General features: G+C 40.0%; 1 protein-coding gene across 11 annotated transcripts in view; it reads right to left on the minus strand.

The window, feature by feature from the left end:
• Positions 1 to 21116, minus strand: part of ERCC6L2 (ERCC excision repair 6 like 2) — a 157931-nt gene that overhangs the window by 71134 nt on the left and 65681 nt on the right. For 10 of the 11 annotated variants that reach the window (XM_043546390.1, XM_043546391.1, XM_043546392.1 and 7 more), the window contains 6 exons: positions 15462 to 15655; positions 10872 to 11033; positions 9364 to 9571; positions 7696 to 7836; positions 4405 to 4518; positions 2163 to 2282 (listed from right to left, as the gene is read on the minus strand). In XM_043546390.1, coding sequence (XP_043402325.1) covers positions 2163 to 2282; positions 4405 to 4518; positions 7696 to 7836; positions 9364 to 9571; positions 10872 to 11033; positions 15462 to 15655 — 939 coding nt within the window. The remainder of the gene's footprint in view (positions 1 to 2162; positions 2283 to 4404; positions 4519 to 7695; positions 7837 to 9363; positions 9572 to 10871; positions 11034 to 15461; positions 15656 to 21116) is intronic. The other variant, XM_043546396.1, reaches the window with a different exon arrangement.

Genomic DNA, 21116 nt, shown 5'->3' on the forward strand with positions numbered 1-21116 from the left:
AATTTAACTCCTGTGGTACTGACCGAGGTGGCAGCCATGACTGTGGCAGAGGAACTGGACAGTACTGCAGGCTTTATGTGCTCCAAGGCGTGAGTCCACAAAATGACACTCTGATCTTCTGCAGTGCTGCAATGGTAGGTACCGAGAGCCTGGCTTATTCTATTGGTACTGATTTAGAAGAGGTAGTCTTCTTCTCCTTGTTGCCTCGATCCCCTGACAATGTTAATGAACTTCTGGAGCTGGAATCCTTACATTCTTTGGGGTTAGTGCTGCTTACAGTACCTGAGGACCCGCAGCGTTGTGGGTACTGAGTCAGGAACTGGAGGAGTGGCGGGGGGTAGAGGGGAGATACCAAAGTAGCAGCCTCAATCTGCGACCACAGTTTCTTTGACAGTTTCCCTACCTGGGAACCAAGCTCTGTTCTCTAATGACTTTTTGAGAGTATTCGAGTTTTCCTCTTAGAAGCACTAAGGGAAAGTTTTGTGGAAATGGTTTAAGAGCTCTATTTGCTCAGAGACAGGTGTATGGCAGGGCAGGGGTGTCTCCGTGGCTTGGGTCAGAAGCCAAATGGAGGGAGCTGTTCATCATGAGGAGATGCAATTTAATCTCCGAGTTCTTTCTGGTTCCTGATTTTAACGCCAGACAAAAATTACACTTCCCCCAAAAGTGAGACTCCCCAAAGCATGCAAATGGATGCACTGGGAGTGGCCCCTGGCACGAAGGATAGACTCCTGGCACGAAAGGCAACATTTAAAACTGAGAGAGACAGGCATACCCTTCTAGAAATCTAAAGTTCCCCACATGAGAAAAAACCTGAAAGGACAACGGTCCTTACTACTTTTAACTATTATTAACCAACACTACTACAACTAACTAAGCTAAGTGAAACCATGGGGGGAGAGAAACTACAGTGGAGGAAAGCTCAACTCAGACACACCTGAGGCTCCATCTCAGGCAAAATCATTGAGAAGGAACTGAGGGCAGTTCGCCCACACAGATGTGCTTTACCCATGGTAAAGAGCACAAGGCTGAGCAGAGCATATGCGCAGGTCGAACAGGCACTGCTACCTAAAATCTCCAATGCACAGGGCACCCCCACCCCTCTCCCGAAACGGAGCACCCGTAGTGACACTACCTGAAGAAAAACAAAAGGTAATAGATTACAATTATCAAGTCAGGAAGATATACCTAGAGGGGTACCCTCAGGATCAGTGTTAGAATTGATTTAAACATCTGAAAGAGGTATTAATCAGCATGCTAAAGAACTCCAGAGTTGATATTAAAATGAAAGGAGATGGGAACCCCAACAAGCCCAGAGAAATTAGAAACATATAGAAAACAAAATGAGATTCAACTTAGAAAAATTTAAGCAATCTGGAAAAAAAATAATCTGAAAACAATGATGCTCAAACAAAAGGAGAACCCTGGGAAGCAGTAATGCTGAAGAGAACTAAGGATGATAGTTAAAACAAATTTAATATGACTTTGCAGTATATATAGCTGCAAAAAGGCCAATGCATTTATGGATTGCACAGGCAAGTACATCAAGGGGAGGGTGGTAGTGGTCCTTCTCTATGTGACTCTAGTTAGATAAGACATCAGTCCAATTCTGGGCAATACATTTTCAGAAAGATTCCAAAAAAGAGTAACTCAAGCAACCAGGAGACTAAAAAAACTGACTGATGAGGAAAGGTCTTAAGAGCTAAATATATATAGCTAGGGTAAGAGAAGGCAATAGGCAGGAGACCTAAATGGATGTAAATCCATTATATTTAAAGACTGTACACTAGAAGTGGTGACATTATTTATGAAGATATAACTAGCAACTATAGTTATGAATAATGGAATGAAAAGTAAAAATTTAGACTCCTATTGGGGTGCAGGGAAGCTTCCTGACTACAGAGTCTCCCAAGAGAAGTACTGGATACACCATTGCAAAGAACCAGAATGGACAAAGCACTAGAAAATGTTTTAATCAGGAATAACCCTTCATTGCCAGGGAATAGTATGGTGATCTAGGTCTTTTAAATCTGTAACTTTCATGATCCAGGTACAAGGATTAGTTATAAAGTGGTTAGATAAATGGTAGATGCAGATTTTCTAACACATCTATACTACAATCTCCAAAATTATGTAACACTGTTTTTTCCAAATATGTTTACCTTCATTTTCCCACTGTACTTTGGATCAGAAATTGTTTCAAAGGCTGCATCTTTGCTCAGCTGTACAAAATCTGGAAACTCGGAAAATACCTGGTTGCATACCCTTTTGATATGTTCTTCCTGTAAAAAAAAAAAAAAAAGGGGTGGGGGGGGGGCAGAAAATGTGATCACCACAAACGAAAAATGGAGTTCAGTATTAGAGATAATTTGGTCCAGCATTAATCTGTGAAAGAGTGAAATAGGCTAAAAGAGCACATTCTTGATGATGCTGGAATTAGTAGTAAATTTATAAAAGTGCTCAGTACAAAAGCATCTGACAACAATAAGAAAAAAATTGAGGTTTTAGCTTAAAGGATAAGAGGCTACATGGTTAAATATGAGAATTCTAGTAACTAGAGTCTGCCCAAAACACAAAATAGTCCTCTCTCCCATATTAAGGAAAATAAAAGTGCATTGCCTCACTTGGAAAAATACCAATGGTGGACTTCGGCATATATTAAAGAGAGCATTGCAAAATTTTCATTCCCTAATGGAGAAGTTCCCAAACCTCTCAAGATTATGAGGATCATCAATTTTCTGATCTCAAGTACCACAATGGAAGATATGGCAGCAGACTGGCTCGCAAACCCTCTCCCCCCCCTTTCTTTTTAGACTTTATTATTTGTTTAGTACAAACAAAGCTGGAGCTGGTCAAAACACAAATATCCTGTCCCACAGAATTTACAATCTAAAGGACAGACAAGAAGACACTGAGAAATACAGAGGGAAGATTAAGAAAGGTTTTTAAATCAGTATTACTACAAGTATAACTTCACTTCTTGCTGGCTCCAAAGAAGAGTTGATTCCTTAGGAACAATATCAGTAAGGAGAGGGCAAACAGATTGGGAGGTCGATTTCATGGCGGGGGGGAGCAATGGGCAGGAATGGGAGGAGATGACAACAGAGCATTAAGACTGATCCTGAGATACTGAGTTCAATGAGAGTGAGGGTGCTAGGTAGCTTGCAGGGCCAGGCTCAAAAATACTGACTGATGGAACTAGAGCCCAAGTATCTTCGATTTTCTGGTTTGCTTACTGGCACTAATTGTCAACATTTTAAATCAGTCTTTTGTGTACAGATGTAATCAGACAGGTATCAACTGGTACACATACAGTAAATAATCATGGGAAATGAATTCACCATTAAATAATACAGCAATTCTAGCCTACTATATCATACCTGTAACTATTTCAAGCACTACAGCATACTGTAATTTCCATAAACCATTTGAACTCTTAATTTTTTGTCGTAACAAAGAACACTATTCTTCCAAAGCACGCCAGACAGAAACAATATTTGAAGTGACATTTAGGCACTTACTATGGTGATAGGTATAAGTATAAAGTCCTGGACAGCGAGGTGTAAAACTTTTCAAAGAGGGACCGCCTTCTTGAGGGGCCAGGATTAAGCCAGGAATTCTGCACTTTTATCCCCTTGAGGCCTCCAAATGAAGGTGATAACATCCCTTTCTTTTTTACTCATTTGTGGTCTTAGAGGTATATTGCAACACTTAAAAAAAAAAGTTTCTATGCTGCCTCTGTCTTCACTTGAGGAAAGAAGTAAAGTGAATTCCAAGAAAATATCTGTGTGCCAACATCAGTTTAGATTCACAAATTCCCCCTTGGCATTCTAACAATTCCAGCTGACATTGTGTTCTCCTTGCCCCTACTTTGATAAAAGTATTTCTTCTTGTGCTGTTCAAAGCAATTCAGCTCTCTCAAAAGAACAATTCTTTTGGGAAGCAAATGCCCTAAAACATTTTCTATTTTTACAAAGAAGCCAACCCTGGAGAAATTCTTTTGATAAAACAAATATGTTACAAGTAGTTGCCTCTGCCATTATTTGAACACTAAAATGTCTACTTATCTACTGTTCCCCCAACATCACCAGAATTTAATTTTTAAAAAATTACTTGTGACTAAATGAAAAATACTGCTACTGTTGAAAACTACTGAATAAGGGTTGTTCCTGCACTATAAAAGTCAATGGGAGTTTTGCCATTCGATTTTATGGGAGCAGGATCAGACACCAAGCACTAACCAAAATACTTCAATTCCTGCTAGCTAGACAAAAAGATGAGAGTAAATAAAGTTGAAAAGAAGTGGCCGTCACAATTATAGCTAGCTGCTACAATAAGACCTTTTCACTAAAAAGTTTCTCCCTTTGTTTCACGACTTTACTCTTCAGGCGGACCCAAACCAACCTGATGTTTGCTGGTGTTCTCTGTCTGTAGTAGAGCAGCATGATTAGCAACCTTCCGAAGGATTGTCAGGTAACTGAAATACAGTGCCCTCATTGTTTCACCATGGGCATTTGTCTGTAGAAACAAAACAAAAAAAGCAATAATGCTTCCTAAAAGTACAAACAACCTAGAAAAATGTGAATATCCTACAATTATAGATATTCTAACCACATTTATTGGCAACTGGCAGAATCAGCGTTCTAGATGAGAACTACCATTTTCAGCAGAAAGTGTATTTGCGATTTCCAAGTATTTTTTAAAACCTCTTCTACATAGATTAATATGGGAACCTTATTGATTTTGTTAAAAATGCAGCATGACAGAGAATACTTACAATTTTCCTGCATTTTGTAACAAATAGTATTAACAGAAAAGATTTCTTCAGAGCCGATGCCAGGCATAGGCAAACTAAGCAATTGCTTAGGGCCCTGAGCAGCTCAAGGGGGCCCCTTACTAATTATTGGTATGTGTTGTGTGTGTGGGGTTCCAAAAATACTCCTGCTAGCACCGCCTCTGCTTCAAGACAACAATGTTGTTTATATTTGTTCTTACATATTACAGAACATGTAATTTATAGAAAGTTAGGGTAACCAAGATGCCATGTAACATGTCATATGAAAAATAGAAATGGAAATGTTACAAACAATTTAAAATCAAATATAAATCACAGCTGTTTTAATGGCATCTTACCCAACAACAGCTAATAGTTTTCTTTCTGAAAAGAAACTCAACAATATTTTAAATAGATAAAATAATAATAAAATTATAAAAATATAATAATAAAAATATATAATTAAAATGACTAAATGTTTATGCAAGGTTTTCTACTGCATCAGCAATGACATCAGATAACTGTGTTTTCCTGGTTATGGCTGACTGACTTTAAACATGTGAATATGCCAAAAATAACAGTCAGTGCATATCACTGAAGTCATTAGTTGACAAATAATAAAAATGACAGCTTTAGCACTTGCACTCCATTTCCAATATTATTCTTAAATGCCTACCATAAAATTTTAACTAGTGCTCAATCATGTTTCCCCCTTCAACCTTTCAAATTGCTAGATTTCATGGGTAACTTCAGGAAGTTATTCTATAGCAATCTATTTTACACTTAAGCATCCAGGATGTGGCCAAGGGCTTCCAGTAATTTCAGGTGTCATTAGCGAACTGAATGAAATGGAGGGTCACTTCTCTCTACAAAACATCATGAGACATAGAAGCATGGAAACAGCTAATGTTAAAATTAGTGAAAAACCAGCAGCACACCTTCATAACGTAAAATCTATTAATAAAATAAACAATCCAAAAGCTGCCTTACTGTAAAAAGCATTTCAACAAGAGATAAAATAGATCGGGTTATCACACTGAAGCAAAGCTGAAAAACATTTATAATGTACATGAGGAATAAATACAGTATATAAAAGTGTGTCATTGGCCAGTATTATGTGCTCATTTTACTATTATTGTAAAGTGTGTATTTGAATAATGATTTTCCATTACAGGACAACTTCTGCAGAGTAAATACAAAGGTATGCTTATAATTTGAATTTATAGCTATTACTTAGAGCTGGAAGTGAGCTAATAGGTCCTTCAGTCCATCCCCCTGTCCATGTAGGTTGTTCCCGACTGTATCTTTTCTAATGTTTTACCACAGATCTAAGAAGGCTATTCCACAACCTAATACAGCTCAAGTAAAGAAGTTTTTCTTGATATCCAATCTAAATTTTTCCATTCTTAAAATTTGAATCAGTTGGTTGAGAGAAGCTGTCCATAACGCTCTCAATCCAGACTGTAACAGCTCTTAAAATATGGGTGTCAAGGGCAGAGCAAACTGAGCGACCTGGAGACACAGATATGCCTAGACAATAAAGGGTGATAGGGTACATGGAAGAAAACGTGAGAGACTGCAATAAGTTAAAAGTAACAGGGAAGTTGACAAAACAACAGAGTATTTAATGTAAAGATAGAATAGATGGAAATTTAGAAAAAAAATGCATTGCTTTAAATTGGAGAAGTAAAGACTGGGAAGAATACCAACCAGCCAAAAAGAGTGCAGTTTATTATTTTGAAAATTATAAAAAAGAATACATTCAAAGCAGACAAAAGACAAGAAGTCTTCAGTAATTGCTACTTCAGGGAACAGCAAGACCAGTGGAGCTTGAGGCAACTTCCATCACAGCACTTCCATCAATAGTTTACAGATGACCTGTGTCTCAATCAGTTTGATTTATTTTGTCTAGGTTTTTAAGTTAACAAGCTGCCTGAAGTAAAATGATTTTAAATGTAATCATCAGGACTCCCAGGACATTTTAAGGGACAAGGTTATGGGTTTGCTGAAGTAACCATCCAGGATGCAGTTCTTGAGTTTAAACTGACAAAAAGAATTCTTATCAAAGCCTCCTTCTGAATATTTTCTCCTTGCATGCAAAGTGCAATGGCTGTATTGAGTGGAAGATCACAAGGGGTCAGTAGGTACTGTTAAGTCCGAGTTAACTTGAAATTACACAGTTAAGTTAAACTATAACTAACTTTAGTTACTTCCCCATGACCTCCAATTAACTGACACTATATTTATAACTGGAGTTTAATTGCATTTTTTTCTTAAAGTTCAGTCTTTCAATAGTTTTCCTGTATGTACAGTATATTTTCCTTGTTTTGTTCTTTAAACTGATTTCCCTGTTTTTCAAAACAAATTTTTATTGTTTAATAGATTTTGTTGCCAGTGTATTTATATACATTTACCTTTTGTTCAACTTTCCCTTGTGAACTGTTACATACAGATTAAGACAGCCCCTTCTTAGCAGAAATAATCATTTGTGAATAGTGTCTACCGCTATCTCTTACCCTAATTAAAGACAGGGAATGTGAGAATCTCAGCCACCAACATGTCATAACTATCAGCAAATATTGGCTCTTTAATGGCAATGACCAAATAATGTACCTTTCATCCCCCACCTTGGATTATTAAACAAATATAAAAAGGGATCAAAGAATTTCTATTCTGCCCTCAACTGCTACAAAAGTTTTGAGAGCAAAGGTGAGAGACAGCCTGTGCGTCTAGAGGAACAGTGGTTTTGGGGAATGCTCCACTCTGCAACCCCTCTTTTGGTGATCTATTAGGAACAAGACCTGCAAAATAGGTAGGGCCAGTCATTCCCTGAAGCATATTCCTTCACATTGTCCAAACCAGCAGGGTGGAAAGATGCAAGTTACTGTACATCCTGAAATCTAGACTGTGAAAATACTTACTTTGTAACAACAATTCTTCCTTTTACGGCCACTGCTACAACTACAGGGCTCCCGTGCTCGCAATATTAAGCTTACATCTTCTGTTGCCAACACAGCCTGATATACTTGTTTCTGGAACTCTGTCAGGGAACAGTATACCGTCTGCCAAGATAGAACCCCAAAATACAATTGTATGCAGCGTACATGAAAAAACAACAAAGACCTCAATAAGAATATAACACAAAAATGCTAAAATACTAAAATTACAGGAAATGGAAAATAAACTGACAGATGTACAGGTAGTTAAAGGGTATTTTTCTGCTCCCAACAAAGAACTGGAGGCTGATGTGCTGGAAAAAAAGTGTGAAAATATGGTCAACAGGTAACTGTGGTAATTTTAATACAATTTTTTTTTTACCAATTCTATTAGCAGTATTAAAATCAAACTACATCAATCATTCTGCAGTTTTACTTCCACTTACATTTTCTTTAGGCTTTTTTTTTTTTTGGGGGGGGGGGGGGGGGGGAGGGGTATTGAGTGAGTGAGTGAACGGTTTAAAAGACCTAGCCATAAAGGTTCTTGCCCACTTAGTCAGAATGGTTTATTTGCCTTTTCCTTTCACCCCCCTTTGGTACTAACTATTGTAAAACACTTCTACAGTCAGGGAGATAAAAAACAGTCAAATCTAAGAGACCTATTGATACTGAGAGTCACAGGAATGGGGCGGGGGAGGGATCTGTACAGTGGTGTGTCCAAAACTCTTATCCCTCCTCCCAAAGACCACGGGTGGCATCTCCATGACATCTTTGGTCTTAACCAGCAGGAGACAGAAAATCCCAAGATCACTTCTGAACTCAGGCCACCCACATAGCAGCAGCACCATGCTGTGCTATAATAATACAACAGTAACTTGAACGTATACTCACATTAACAAGAGAATGAAAAGACATAAAACCTGCTAGATTTAGAAAAGCACCTGACTGACGTTTGTGTTAATCTTTTCTTTATAAGACACAGTTTGGATGACATTATTACAGGCTCTGTATGAAGGGCAAAACAAAATCTAGAAAAACAGCTGCAAGCTAATGTGTTTAATTTATTAAATGTATTTGTGCTTGCTGGCTAAATAAATTCTCATATTCATCAAAACGGCCTAGTCATGATGATTTAAAAAAGTATGAATTCTTAAATTATGTTTATGCCAGCACCAAAGAAACAGCCACAATTAGTCACAATTAACTTAAAAAAATAAAAACAATTTTAAAAATTATTAAAATGAATACCATAAAAGGGGAGGATTGAAAGTAATTGGCTTTTAACAAGTCTTAATTTATATATTATCAGACTCCACCTCCTGCGCACAGAAATGTGAAGCTGATATTAGCCATATAATTACAACTGTGCATATAAATTAAGCATCTGGATGTGTTAATGGTCAGTCAAATGTCTTGCTGGGCATTTCCATACCCAAATAACTCAATCTGAACATGCAATCATAGTAATTATGTGAACAAATGAAGTGTACTACTGCATGTGCATTTTTGCTCACAGCCCTGGACCTCTGAACTCTAGAAAAATCTGACCACAGAACCATGAACTACTAGATACACTATACAAAAAACACTACGATATATATAACAACCACCAAGATATATTTATTAGTATTTTGTAAAAATGGCCACTCTTACTCTGTCTTCCTTCTTTGGCAACTGATCACTAATAAAAGCCTTAGTACGTCGCAGGAAGAAGCCAGACATTTTTCTTGCTAGCTTCTGCATGGCCTTTCGACCTGTTGCTAGCTCTCTCTTAGTTGCGGTGTGCCTCTGGCCATGCTCCACTGGATCAGAAAATTCCTTCTTGAAATGTGTTCTGCTACCCAAAAGTCCAGGTACAGCCCTAAAAGAAATAAAAGAACAGCAGTCATTTGCTGAACGCGAACGCAGAATATCCTCTTCCATTGACTAAAAGCATGTGAAATACTCCTGACTAACAGTGACAGATCTTAAGTCAATCATCAGCAGTTAAATGAATAAATACGACTCATGTATATAATACAAATGTATCATTCTACTTCCAGACAGTCAGCCTTTCCATGTACTCACTGTCAGCCTAAGTTTAGGCACCTAAATCCCCATACAGGCTCTTCAGTAATAATGACACAATTTTCAGAGGAGTTCAGCATCTGCAGGTCCAATGGATGCTGACCAGTGTTATGAATCAGGTTACTATTATCTAGGAGCTTATTTTAAGGATTTATGCGCCTAAAGTTTAGGCACCCAGGTTTTAAAATGTTGACTTTGATTCTTTCTGCTTTAATTCCATCAGGTTATACAGATATCAAATAGTTTACTGAATCTGAATCTAAAGAAAACAACAAGAATTATTAAACCCATTAGGCATTTTCTGAGAAATACTCCCCATTGGGTAATCCATTCTAACACCATCTTAATGTTTTAGTTGCTTGGATTTTACATTAAGCTTTGCTACTAACTCATCCCCTTCCTGACATTTCACTTCAGCCCACAATTGCTCCGTATTTAAGATTTTTAAAATTGTAAGTAATAAAAGATTATTTTGTTTGCACTTTCTATTCCCTCATCTGGGGGTCTTTTTTCCTCTTTAAAGTTCTTTGGGGTAGGGACTGTCCCTTCCTATATATTTGCACAACACCTAGCACATTTTGGGCACTACTGAAATATTAATAGAAATCATCAGGAGGACACACAACACTCTTATCTACATCAATGTGAGTTGTGCATTTTAGACAAAGCAGGGAGCAGAGTGCCTGAGACTGGGAGCTAAATAATTATTCTTATCCTGTTACGTGTGGGGTGGAGTGGGGGCATCACAGGCCAGGGAAAGAAAGGAAGGACCACTGGAAAGAAGCTAGGAGGGGTAATAATAAGAGAAAAGAACTCCTCCCCTGCTTACCAGTACCCAAAAGAGTGAGGGGATGAGGACGCCCCCAAGTTTACCATATACAAGCTATCTAAGACTACTCTAAAAGATGGGTTATTCCAACAGCTTGGGGGCAGTGCCCTGGTGGGAAACCACATGTACTTCCAGCAGAAACAAGACAAAAGTGTGATGGAATTCCTACTATAGCACAGTTTCTGGACACTGCTGAGCCCCACACCATTACCACCCTGTCACTTCTCTGGATAAGTCTTAATTAAAATATTAACTTCTTACTTACCAGTCCATGACACACCACAATTCTTTCATGTTGTTCTGAAGAATGGTTCCAGTAAGACCTATACGAACACTGCATTTTAAAGCCTTCATAGTGTGGGTTATTTGAGCCTTTGGATTCTTGATTCTGTGTGCTTCATCTACAATGACAGCTGACCATTCTAGGCTGTGGATCAACAGGAAATACAGTTTCATGTAGCTGTCGCTTGCATTATCTCACAAACATGTACTTAGAATTAGCTGTGCTTCCTCACAATTGTTGACTAAAAGCAAGTGACTTAAAAGAAATGCCATCAACTTAAAAAAAATTCAAAGACAAGTCCAAACGTTACAAGTAACACTTAATATTATTGTAAGTGAAAAAAACATATCAGCTATTTTTTCAGCTAACTTTATGTATTTTACATCCTGTTGTGTGTACTCATTTCACTATAATCAATTTGTTCAGATCCCTCACACAGATAAATGCAAGAGAAATAATGTTTCAGGAAACAGAAAAATTTGGTTTGACTATCACATACAATGGGTCTTAGGTATAATATCTGAGATTTTTAAAATTCTCTTTAAAAAAATCCTCAGATTTCAAGATGGAAGTGTGCCTTAAACTGTAGTTTAAGAGGAATCTGGCTCCCTTTCTTGAGCATTAAATCAACTCTGCAATGAAAAATATGCATCAGAAAACTGTACTAATCAAGATTTTTAAGCTTGCATGAGGAGAATTTGATTACTTTCATCCATTATTCACCTGTAGTTTATATTTACTTTGTTATGACTAGAAATTAGGCTATTTCCAACCCGGCAGCTAGCTGAGCCACCCACTATAGCTAGAGCCCTATCAAATTCACAGCCATGAAAATCATGTTACGACTGTGAAATCTGGTCTCCCCCTGTGAAATCTGGTCTTTTGTTTGTTTTTACCCTATACTACACAGATTTCACAGGCATTTCTTAAACTGGGGGTCCTGACCCAAAAGGGTGTTGCGGGGGGGTCGCAAGGTTATTTTAGGGGGGTCGTGGTATTGTCACTCTTACTTCTGTGCTGCCTTCAGAGGCAACCTAGCCATGGGGCGCCCAGCTGCAGCAGTGCAGAAGTAAGGGTGGCAATACCATACCACTGCATCCTTACTTTTGTGCTGCTGCTGCTTCTGGCGGTGGCTCTGCCTTCAGAGCTGGGCTCCCAGCCAGCAGCCGCTGCTTTCCAGCTGCCCAGCCCTGAAGGCAGCGCTGCCGCCGGCAGCAGCACAGAAGTAAAGGTAGCAGTACCGCAACCCCCTCTACAATACCCTTGCAACGCCCCCCCCCCCTCCACACACAAAATTCCTTTTTCGGTCAGGACCCCTACAATTATAACAGCATGAACTTTCAGATTTAAATAGCTGAATCATGAAATTTATTACTTTTAAAATCCTATGTCCGTGAAATTGACCAAAATGGACCATGAATTTGGGAGGGACCCAACTATGGCATTGCTTTCGTAGGCTCCTGCCTTTCCTAAGGTTAGACTTATCTTAAAAAATTAATTTAGCGCACTGACAAGGCTTTGTGGCCAAAAATACGAACTATTGCCAGTCATGCTATACCTATTCTGTGAAAGAGAAAGACTGTCTGTCTCTAGGCTATTAATCCAGCAGCTTTTAATATCACTAACTCCACTTTTAAAAGATTTTTTTAAAAAGTTAATTAACAATTATAAAAAGGTAGCAGATTGAGAACCCTGCTTACTGAAATCTTCCATTTTCCCCACATAAGAGGTACAGCATGGGTAGCAGCAACAGGAAAAACATCCTTATCAATGAGTCTGAAATATGACTTGAAGGGATCAACTGTAGGGATGACACGATTGTTCATTCTTTTTGATATCTCTACTGCCAATGATATTGGGGGGTTGGAGGGATGTGGAAGGGAAAGCTGCATATCTAGCAGCAAGGGAATTATGGGCAACTGTTCCAAAAGGAATCTGAACAATATCAGCAGCCATTGCATGGTAACAACTTTTGGTCACTATCAGTCTGGAACACAATAAAACCCCATGACCTAAAGGTGAAATGATTCAGATCACATTGCTAATCCTGAGTCATCCAGCCCCCAGAGAGATTTATTTAAATTCAAATTTATAAAGCAGGTAGAAGATTAGTTCTGAAATAATGATATTTTGAGCAATTTCAAAATACATTAACTTCAAGTCTGATGTTCCTTTAATACAATCAAGCAGCTGCAAGTAGGAGCAGGCACATTTTAAAGTATCAAGGATTTTTTCCATTTTAAAAAAAAAATCTATTTTAGATTAACTTATTTTTAAGACTGAACCTTCATTCAGTACTATTGAAATACTCTAAATCAAGTAGCCCATGTCAGCCTCCTACATCTCAAAAATCTACTTTAAGAAAAGTCAGATACTCTCAAGAGAACATAAGAGATAAAACCATGGCTAGATGCAAAGTAGGAACAGGAATGAGCATATTTGAAAGTAACCAATTTCAACTAATCATTCCTTATGCTCACGCATGAAGAGATCTGAGTATAGGGATTACTCCTCCCTCTCACACAGATTCTCACATCTCTACTTCAAACCACAGTATTTTTAAACAAGACTAGGTTGACAGAGATAGATATAGGGATCTCTTCAGCTATGAGTCAATCTAAATTGTTATCAAGTCCTGAAGGTGAACCCAGCTGTTTAAACTACAAGACCATGTCAAGCTGTCAGCAAGTTTGTACTGTGAGTTCTCTAGTATTTAAACAGTCAATACTGACTTGCTCAATTGATTGTACTCAAGGTCATGAACTATAGCAGAGACAAATTGGAAAGCAGGAAGATCTCATATTCTATAAAGTCCTTCGGGGTATTAAGAAACATAAATATTACAATATCTCTCTTACTTAAAGTTTCCTGAATTAAAGGACCAACACAACCTGGCAAAAAAAAATGCACTGTGTCAACTATTTGCACTGTACACCAGAAGTTAATCTACTGTGAGGACTTGTTGGGGGATGTGTGTGTGTGGGGGGGAGGGGGATATGGAGCGTTCTATTCTAAACTAAATAAATACATATTAAATCATTTCCTATCATTACTTTTCCATGTAGGCAACTGCTGTATTGCCACAAAAATATTATATGATCATGAATGGGAGGTGAGGCTGTCTGTGGGATCACAGATGAGAGTAGGTTGTCCATGAGACAATTAAAGCATGGTCCACTAACAGTGGATACTGACCTCTGTCATGCAACAGGGATATGTAACCTAGATGCATACTCTACTACTAGTGATGACCCACAGCTTTGCCATTCCAGTTTATGGCAAGTATGGGGGGTGGGAGAGTATGTGCACTGTGCTGGGAAATCTTGTGTTGATTTATGAGAGAGGCGAATGAAGAGTGTTTGCTGCGGTGAGGAGCTATCTGTGTTTCGGGTTATTGTGTGTTCCGGGAGATTTGTGCTGAGTTGTGTCGAGGGGGTGTGCACTGGGAGACTGTGTTGAGCTGTATGGGTGGTGAATAACGGCTAGTTGAGTTCATTTGTGTGAGGGTATTGTGTTTGGGTGTTTTGCATTGTGCAATCTGTAAAGTTAAAATGGCTGACAACTTAAAAAATACATGTTCCCCAAAGTTTGTGCACAGAGCTGCTCCCTGTCGGGAGGGACCACCACCTCTTTGTTACCCCACACAGCTGTCACTCCCACCTCCTCTGATCAAGTGTCACATTCCAACCACCACAGAACCTTTGGACTCTAACATTCCACCTGGTTCTCATCAGGAATATGAGTGAGATTGGAGGAAATGTGTGTGTAGTGATGGGAGCTTTGTGCAGGTGGCAAGTGAGGGATGTGTCCGGCGGTGGGGGCTGTGTGTGTTTGGGGTTACTGTGTGGGCAGAGTTATGTTGGTGGTTTTGAAAAACTGCGGCAGTTGGGCCCAGTAATCAACCATCTGGACAGGCTCCCTCATACAACCAATAAAATTGTTGCATGCTAATTAGGTGTAGATATTAACTCTGATATGGCAATGGAATAGGACTCTCAGCCTGACTTTACATGGGTGTAATTCGTAAAGTCAAAATGGCTGAAAACTTAAAAACTGGACTGCAACAGACTGCAAATCACGCTCAAGATTCAACATTGTGATATTCTGAACAAAAAGAGCTCACAACCATACTTGAAGCTGTTTCCATCACTTCACATTGATTCTATACAAATCTTACACTTCAAAGTGACAATCCTGGAATCTTATTATACAAATGAAAAAATAAGTCTAGGGCAGGGATTCTCACGGTATCAAGCCTCTGCCATCCCATATATTTTAATGGTCATTTTGGGGGACAGAATGGGAGAGACAGAGACTAGTTTGCCTAACATTTCAACATTTAATACAGCTATCATTCAAATAACTACCTTCTTGGGGGTTACCCATTAGAAAGAGATTCTGTTTGGCAAGTTCACTGGATATAGATGTACTGTATCTCCTCATTCCACCTCCCAGTAAGGAGTTAGATTCACAGGATTTAAATAGTTGTCAAAAAAATTTAAAACCAAAACACTGTAGACTGTTACAAAAAACAGTGTTTGCACAAATGAACATTAGAAAATGTTACATTACCTGTTAAGTTCATCCAAACATAGGCGAAGTGTCTCATATGTTGTTAGAGCAATCTCACACTTTCCCTGCTTGATGCGACTCAGTTCATTGTCCTTTCTACTGCCATGTAAAATAGCGACTCTGAAATAGCCCCAAGTGTCCAACTCATCCTTCCAGTTATAAAGCACAGAAAGAGGGGCCACTATTAGGAAAGTCTAAAAACAAACAGCTGTCATTATACTGCTGCAGAATCCATGTCAAAAACATTTTATCAAGAGCTGTCATGCAAAAATCAAAATAATGAGCATTGTTTTAGTATTTAAAAGTTTGAATTTTATTTAATCATTTTCCATGAATGATATTTATTATTTGCTTAGCGTTATATGAACTGAACAGAGAAGAGAAGAATTAGAGGACAAACTCATAAAAGTAAATCAATCTAAGTTTATTTACAGTGTGTGGTCATCAGAGGAAACACACAGTAAAATGGTCCCCAGAAGGAGTACTGCTTCAAAGCAATAGTGGTACTTACTCAAGTTATACTGTAAAGCTTTACAAAAAAAAAAAAAATCTACTTCATATGGACAGAGAGAGTAAAACTGATGAAATGCAAGAACTGTAGAAAAATTATGACTGTAGATTGATAGAGAAAACACCAACCATCACTTTCTACTTCTATAGAATGTGCATCCACGGATCACAAAATGTTTTACAGATGGGAAAACAGAGACACAGGAGTTATTCAGTAACTTGTTTGATGTCACAAAGCTAGTTAATGGCATAGCCAAGAACAGAATACAGGTTTTTTCTCTTCCATCTACTTGCATATTCCATTAAACCACAGTCGTTCTTATGAATTGACACAAATGAAGAATCAAAAGACACCTGCAACTGAATTATGTAATTAGTCCATTAACTATATTTGCTACAACTAACCTCAAAAGGCCAATATTGATTCATATTTTATTTGTTTTTTAAAATGTATTTTAGGTATTAGAGATATTAACCTTTGCCGGAAAAATGCAGAACACTAAAATTGTTCGTGGTAGGTACAGTTAGCTGATTTCAACCTTTTTATAACATGTATTTTAGTTCAATGCATATATTCCCATACAGTAGATATTCTCTGGATTCAATTGTGAATTTTTGTTTAATAAAGTATTTCAAATTTACCTTTAAGACTCTGTGCTGTTTTGTATTTAGTAAGCGTTTGACTTAATTGAAGAATAAGAACATTGTATTAGCATGTGAACATGGCTTTTATAAAAAGAAACATATGATTTGTATATGCCATTGAATAGGACACAAGACTGGGAAACAAGAGACTAGGTTCTATTCCTGGCTGTGATACCTTGGAAAGTCACTTCACTTCTGTGCCTCAGTTTTCTCTCATCTGTACAATGGGAACAATACTAAATTAACCACAGTTGAGAACTGGTTTAAAATACACAGATAAAAAGCACTACATATAAATATTAAGTATTATTAATACCACCATAATCTTTTATAATCCTGGTCCCATTACAAATGCTCATTCAAAGGATTTTGGGACCAACTCATGCGCAAGATATTGAAAAGCTTCCATTTAGCACATTACTTTGGATAAGGGAACAAATCAGAACTTTACGAATAAAAGTATGTATCTTAGAATCCTATTTCAAGCAATAACACTTATTACTTGTTTACACCAACCAAAAGAGAAATAAGGATGACTTGCGTATTGTATACCATTGACACTTTTGTCATCATTTTTCTCTCTTTTTCTTTTCAGGGAACTGAACCACAAAGGAAACCACCTTTAGACAAGTTTCCACCTTGTCTAAACTACTGCATACAGTAGGTTTCCAAAACACTGATTCTTAAGCAATATACAAATTCATTGTGGCAAAAATTATCAAATAAGAAGTAACACTAAAAGAGGTAATTCAAAAATAACTTTACTTAGCCCTGGTCTACACTACAAGGTTAGGTCGAATTTAGCCATGTTAGGTCGATTTTATAAGCAATGCAGCTACACAACCAACCCTATTCTGTCGACCTAAAGGGTTCTTAAAATCGACTAATGTACTCCTCTCCGATGAGGGGAGTAGCGCTAAAATTGACCTTCTGGGGTCGAATTTGGAGTAGTGCAGATGCAGCATTGTGCACTTCTACAGCATTGGCCTCAGGGTGCTATCCCAGAGTGCTCCAATGTGACCGCTCTGAACAGTGCTTTCAGCTCCGATGCACTAGCCAGGTACACAGGAAAAGCCCTGGGAACTTTTGAATTTCATTTCCTGTTTGTTCAGTGTGGCAAGCTCAGCAGCACAAGGGACCATGCAGTCCCAGAATTGCAAACAAGTTCCAGCATGGAGTGAACGGGAGACACTGGATCTGATTGCTGTATGGGGAGAAGAATCTGTGCAGGCAGAACTCCAATCAGAAAGAAGAAATGCGAATATATATATGCCAAAATCGAACAGGGCATGGTGGAGAGAGGATACACCAGGGACACACAGCAGTGCCGCGTGAAAGTTAAGGAGCTCAGGCAAGCCTGCTACAAGATAAAGGAGGCAAAAAGGCGCTCTGGGTCAGAGCCCCATACATGCCACTTCTATGATCAGCTGCATGCCATTCTAGGGGGGACCCTACCAGTACCCCACGACTGTCTATGGACACCTGCAAGGGGGGAGTCTCACGCAACACGGAGGAGGATTTTGTGGATGAGGAAGAGGAGGAGGAGGAGGAGAATGCGCAGCAGGCAAGTGGAGAATCCGTTCTCCCCGGCAGCCAGGATCTTTTCATCACCCTGGAGCTAAGACCCTCCCAAGGCGGGTTCCCGGACACTGAAGGTGGAGACGGCATCTCTGGTGAGTGCACACTTGTAACTACAGCACAGGGGTTAAAAGCAATTGTGTTTAATATTTGATTTGCCCTGAAGAATTGGGATGAATTCGCGGCCAGTACAGCTACTGGAAAAGTCTGTTAACATGTCTGGGGATGGAGTGGGAATCCTCCAGGGGCATCTCTATGAAGCTCTCCTGGAGGTACTCTGAAAGCTTTTGCAGAAGGTTTCTGTGCGGGGGCTGCCTTATTTCATCCTTCATTGTAGGACACTTTACCACGCCAAGCCAGTAGCAAGTAGTCTAGAATCACTGCAGCACAAAAGCATGGCAGCGAATGGTCCTGGATTTTGGTCGCATTCATGCAACATTCGGTCTTTATCTTTCTGTGTCAGCTTCAGGAGAGTGATATCATTCATGGTCACCTAGTTGAAATATAGGAATTTTTGTAAAGGAACAGTAAAAGGACCCCGTTCATGCTGGGCTGTTTGCACTTGGCTAAAAGAGATCATCCGGAGAATAGCCACACAGTGGGGACAGGGGTGTGCTGCACATCCACCCCAAAACCACAGCCACTCCTTTTAAACAGCAAACCCAACCGGCATTGCTTGCTATGGGAAAGGAGGGTGCTGGTTTGAAACCATTCCCACATGTTATGAAGGCGGAAAAAGCCAACCCCGCGTACTCTTTGGCTTACTATGGCTGCCTGGAAACCAAATTCTGTTGCCCAGCTGTGTGTGATGTGTCACCATACCGGCAGGCACTCAATATAAAAGGCAAAATGTGACCTTGTACCTAAAGCACAGGTGCTGTCTGCTGTCAATGGCTTGGTTCACTGTGAAAGAGACTCCCTTCTGTTCTCAGAAACATATCTTCTTAAATTTTACTCTCCCTTTTTATCCCCCTTGCAGGTGCAAATGTTTCTATGCTCCCCGTATCAACTCCCTCCATGAGGTTATCGCAGATTAGAAGGCAGAAAAAAAACACACTCGTGATGACGTCTTCCGAGCTCGTGCAGTCCTCCCGCACTAATAGGCACAGCTGAATGCATGGAGGCGTTCGGTGGCAGAGGCCAGGGAAGCATTCAGTGAGCGTGAGATCAGAACATGCAGGAGGCTATGCTGAGGCTAATGGGGGAGCAAATGGACATGATCAGGCATCTGGTGGAGCTGCAGGAAAGGCAACAAGAGCACAGACCGCCGCTGCATCCATTGTATAACCACCTGCCCTCCTCGCCAAGTTCCATATCTTCCTCATCCAGACGCCCACGAACACAGAGTGGGGAGGATCCGGGCATCCAGCCACTCCACTCCAAAGGATGGCCCAAGCAACAGAAGGCTGTCATTCAAACAGCTTTGATTTGTAGTGTGGCTACAATAAGCAATGTGGCCTTGTCTTTCCCTCCTCCCCCACCCCACCAGGACTACCTTGTCAGTGATCTCTCTCTCTCTTTTTTTTTTTTAAATAAATAAAGAATGCATGGATTCAAAACAATAGGGACTTTATTTCTTTTGCCAGTTGTGGTCGACGGGGGAAGGGGAATTGGCTTACAGGGAAGTAAATTCAACAAAGGGGGTGGTTTTGCAACAAGGAGAAACACACACAACTGTCACACCGTAGCCTGGGCAGTCATGAAACTGTTTTTCAAAGCCTCTCTGATGCGCAGTGCGCCTAGCTGTGCTCTTAGAATCGCCCTGATGTCTGGCTGTTCAAAACTGGCCGCGAGACAATTTGCCTCAACCTCCCACCCCGCCAAAAACATCTCCCCCTTACTGTCAGAGATATTACGGAGCACACAGCAATAACAATGGGAACATTGGTTGCACTGAGGTCTAACCTAGTCAGCAAACAGCACCAGTGAGCTTTTCAACGTCCAAAGGCACATTCTACCACCTTTCTGCACTTGCTCAGCCTATAGTTGAACTGCTCTTTACTACTGTCCAGGCTGCCTGTGTACGGCTTCATGAGGCATGGGAGCAAGGGGTAGGCTGGGTCTCCAAGGATAACTATTGGCATTTCAACATCCCCAACAGTAATTTTCTGGTCTGGGAAGTAAGTCCCTTCTTGCACCTGTTCAAAGAGCCTGGAGTTCCTAAAGATGAGAGCGTCATGCACCTTTCCCAGCCATTTCATGTTGATGTCGGTGAAATGTCCCTTGTGATCCACCAGTGCTTGCAGCACCATTGAGAAGTACCCCTTGCGGTTTATGTACTGGTTGGCAAGGTGGTCCGGTGCCAAGACAGGGATATGCGTTCCGTCTATCGCCCCACCATAGGTAGGGAACCCCATTGCAGCAAAGCCATCCACTATGACCTGCACATTTCCCAGAGTCACTACCCTTGCTAGCAGAAGGTCACTGACTGCCTTGGCTACTTGGGTCACAGCAGCCCCCACGGTAGATTTGCCCACACCGAATTGATTCTCAACTGACCGGTAGCAGTCAGGCTTTGCAAGCTTCCACAGAGCTATCGCCACTTGGTTCTTAACTGTCAGGGCAGGTCTCATTTTGATATTCCTGCGCTTCACAGCCGGGGGAAAACAACTCACAAAGTTCCATGAAGGTGGCCTTACTCGTGCGAAAGTTTTGCAGCCACTGGGAATCAACCCATACCTGCAATACTATGTGGTCCCACCAGTCTGTTCTTGTTTGCCAGGCCCAGAATCAGAGTTCTACTGTATCAACCTGCCCCACTGCTGCCATGATGTCCCAATTGCCACATCCCATGCTTTCAGGAACTTCTGTGTCCATGTCCTCCTCACAATCATCCTTGTGCTGGCGTTTCCCAGCCAGGTTCTGCACATACTGCAGGATAATATGTGAGGTGTTTACAATGCTCACAACAGCAGCGCTGAG

Source organism: Chelonia mydas, chromosome 5 (assembly GCF_015237465.2).
Source record: "Chelonia mydas isolate rCheMyd1 chromosome 5, rCheMyd1.pri.v2, whole genome shotgun sequence".
Taxonomy (NCBI): Eukaryota; Metazoa; Chordata; order Testudines; family Cheloniidae; genus Chelonia; species Chelonia mydas.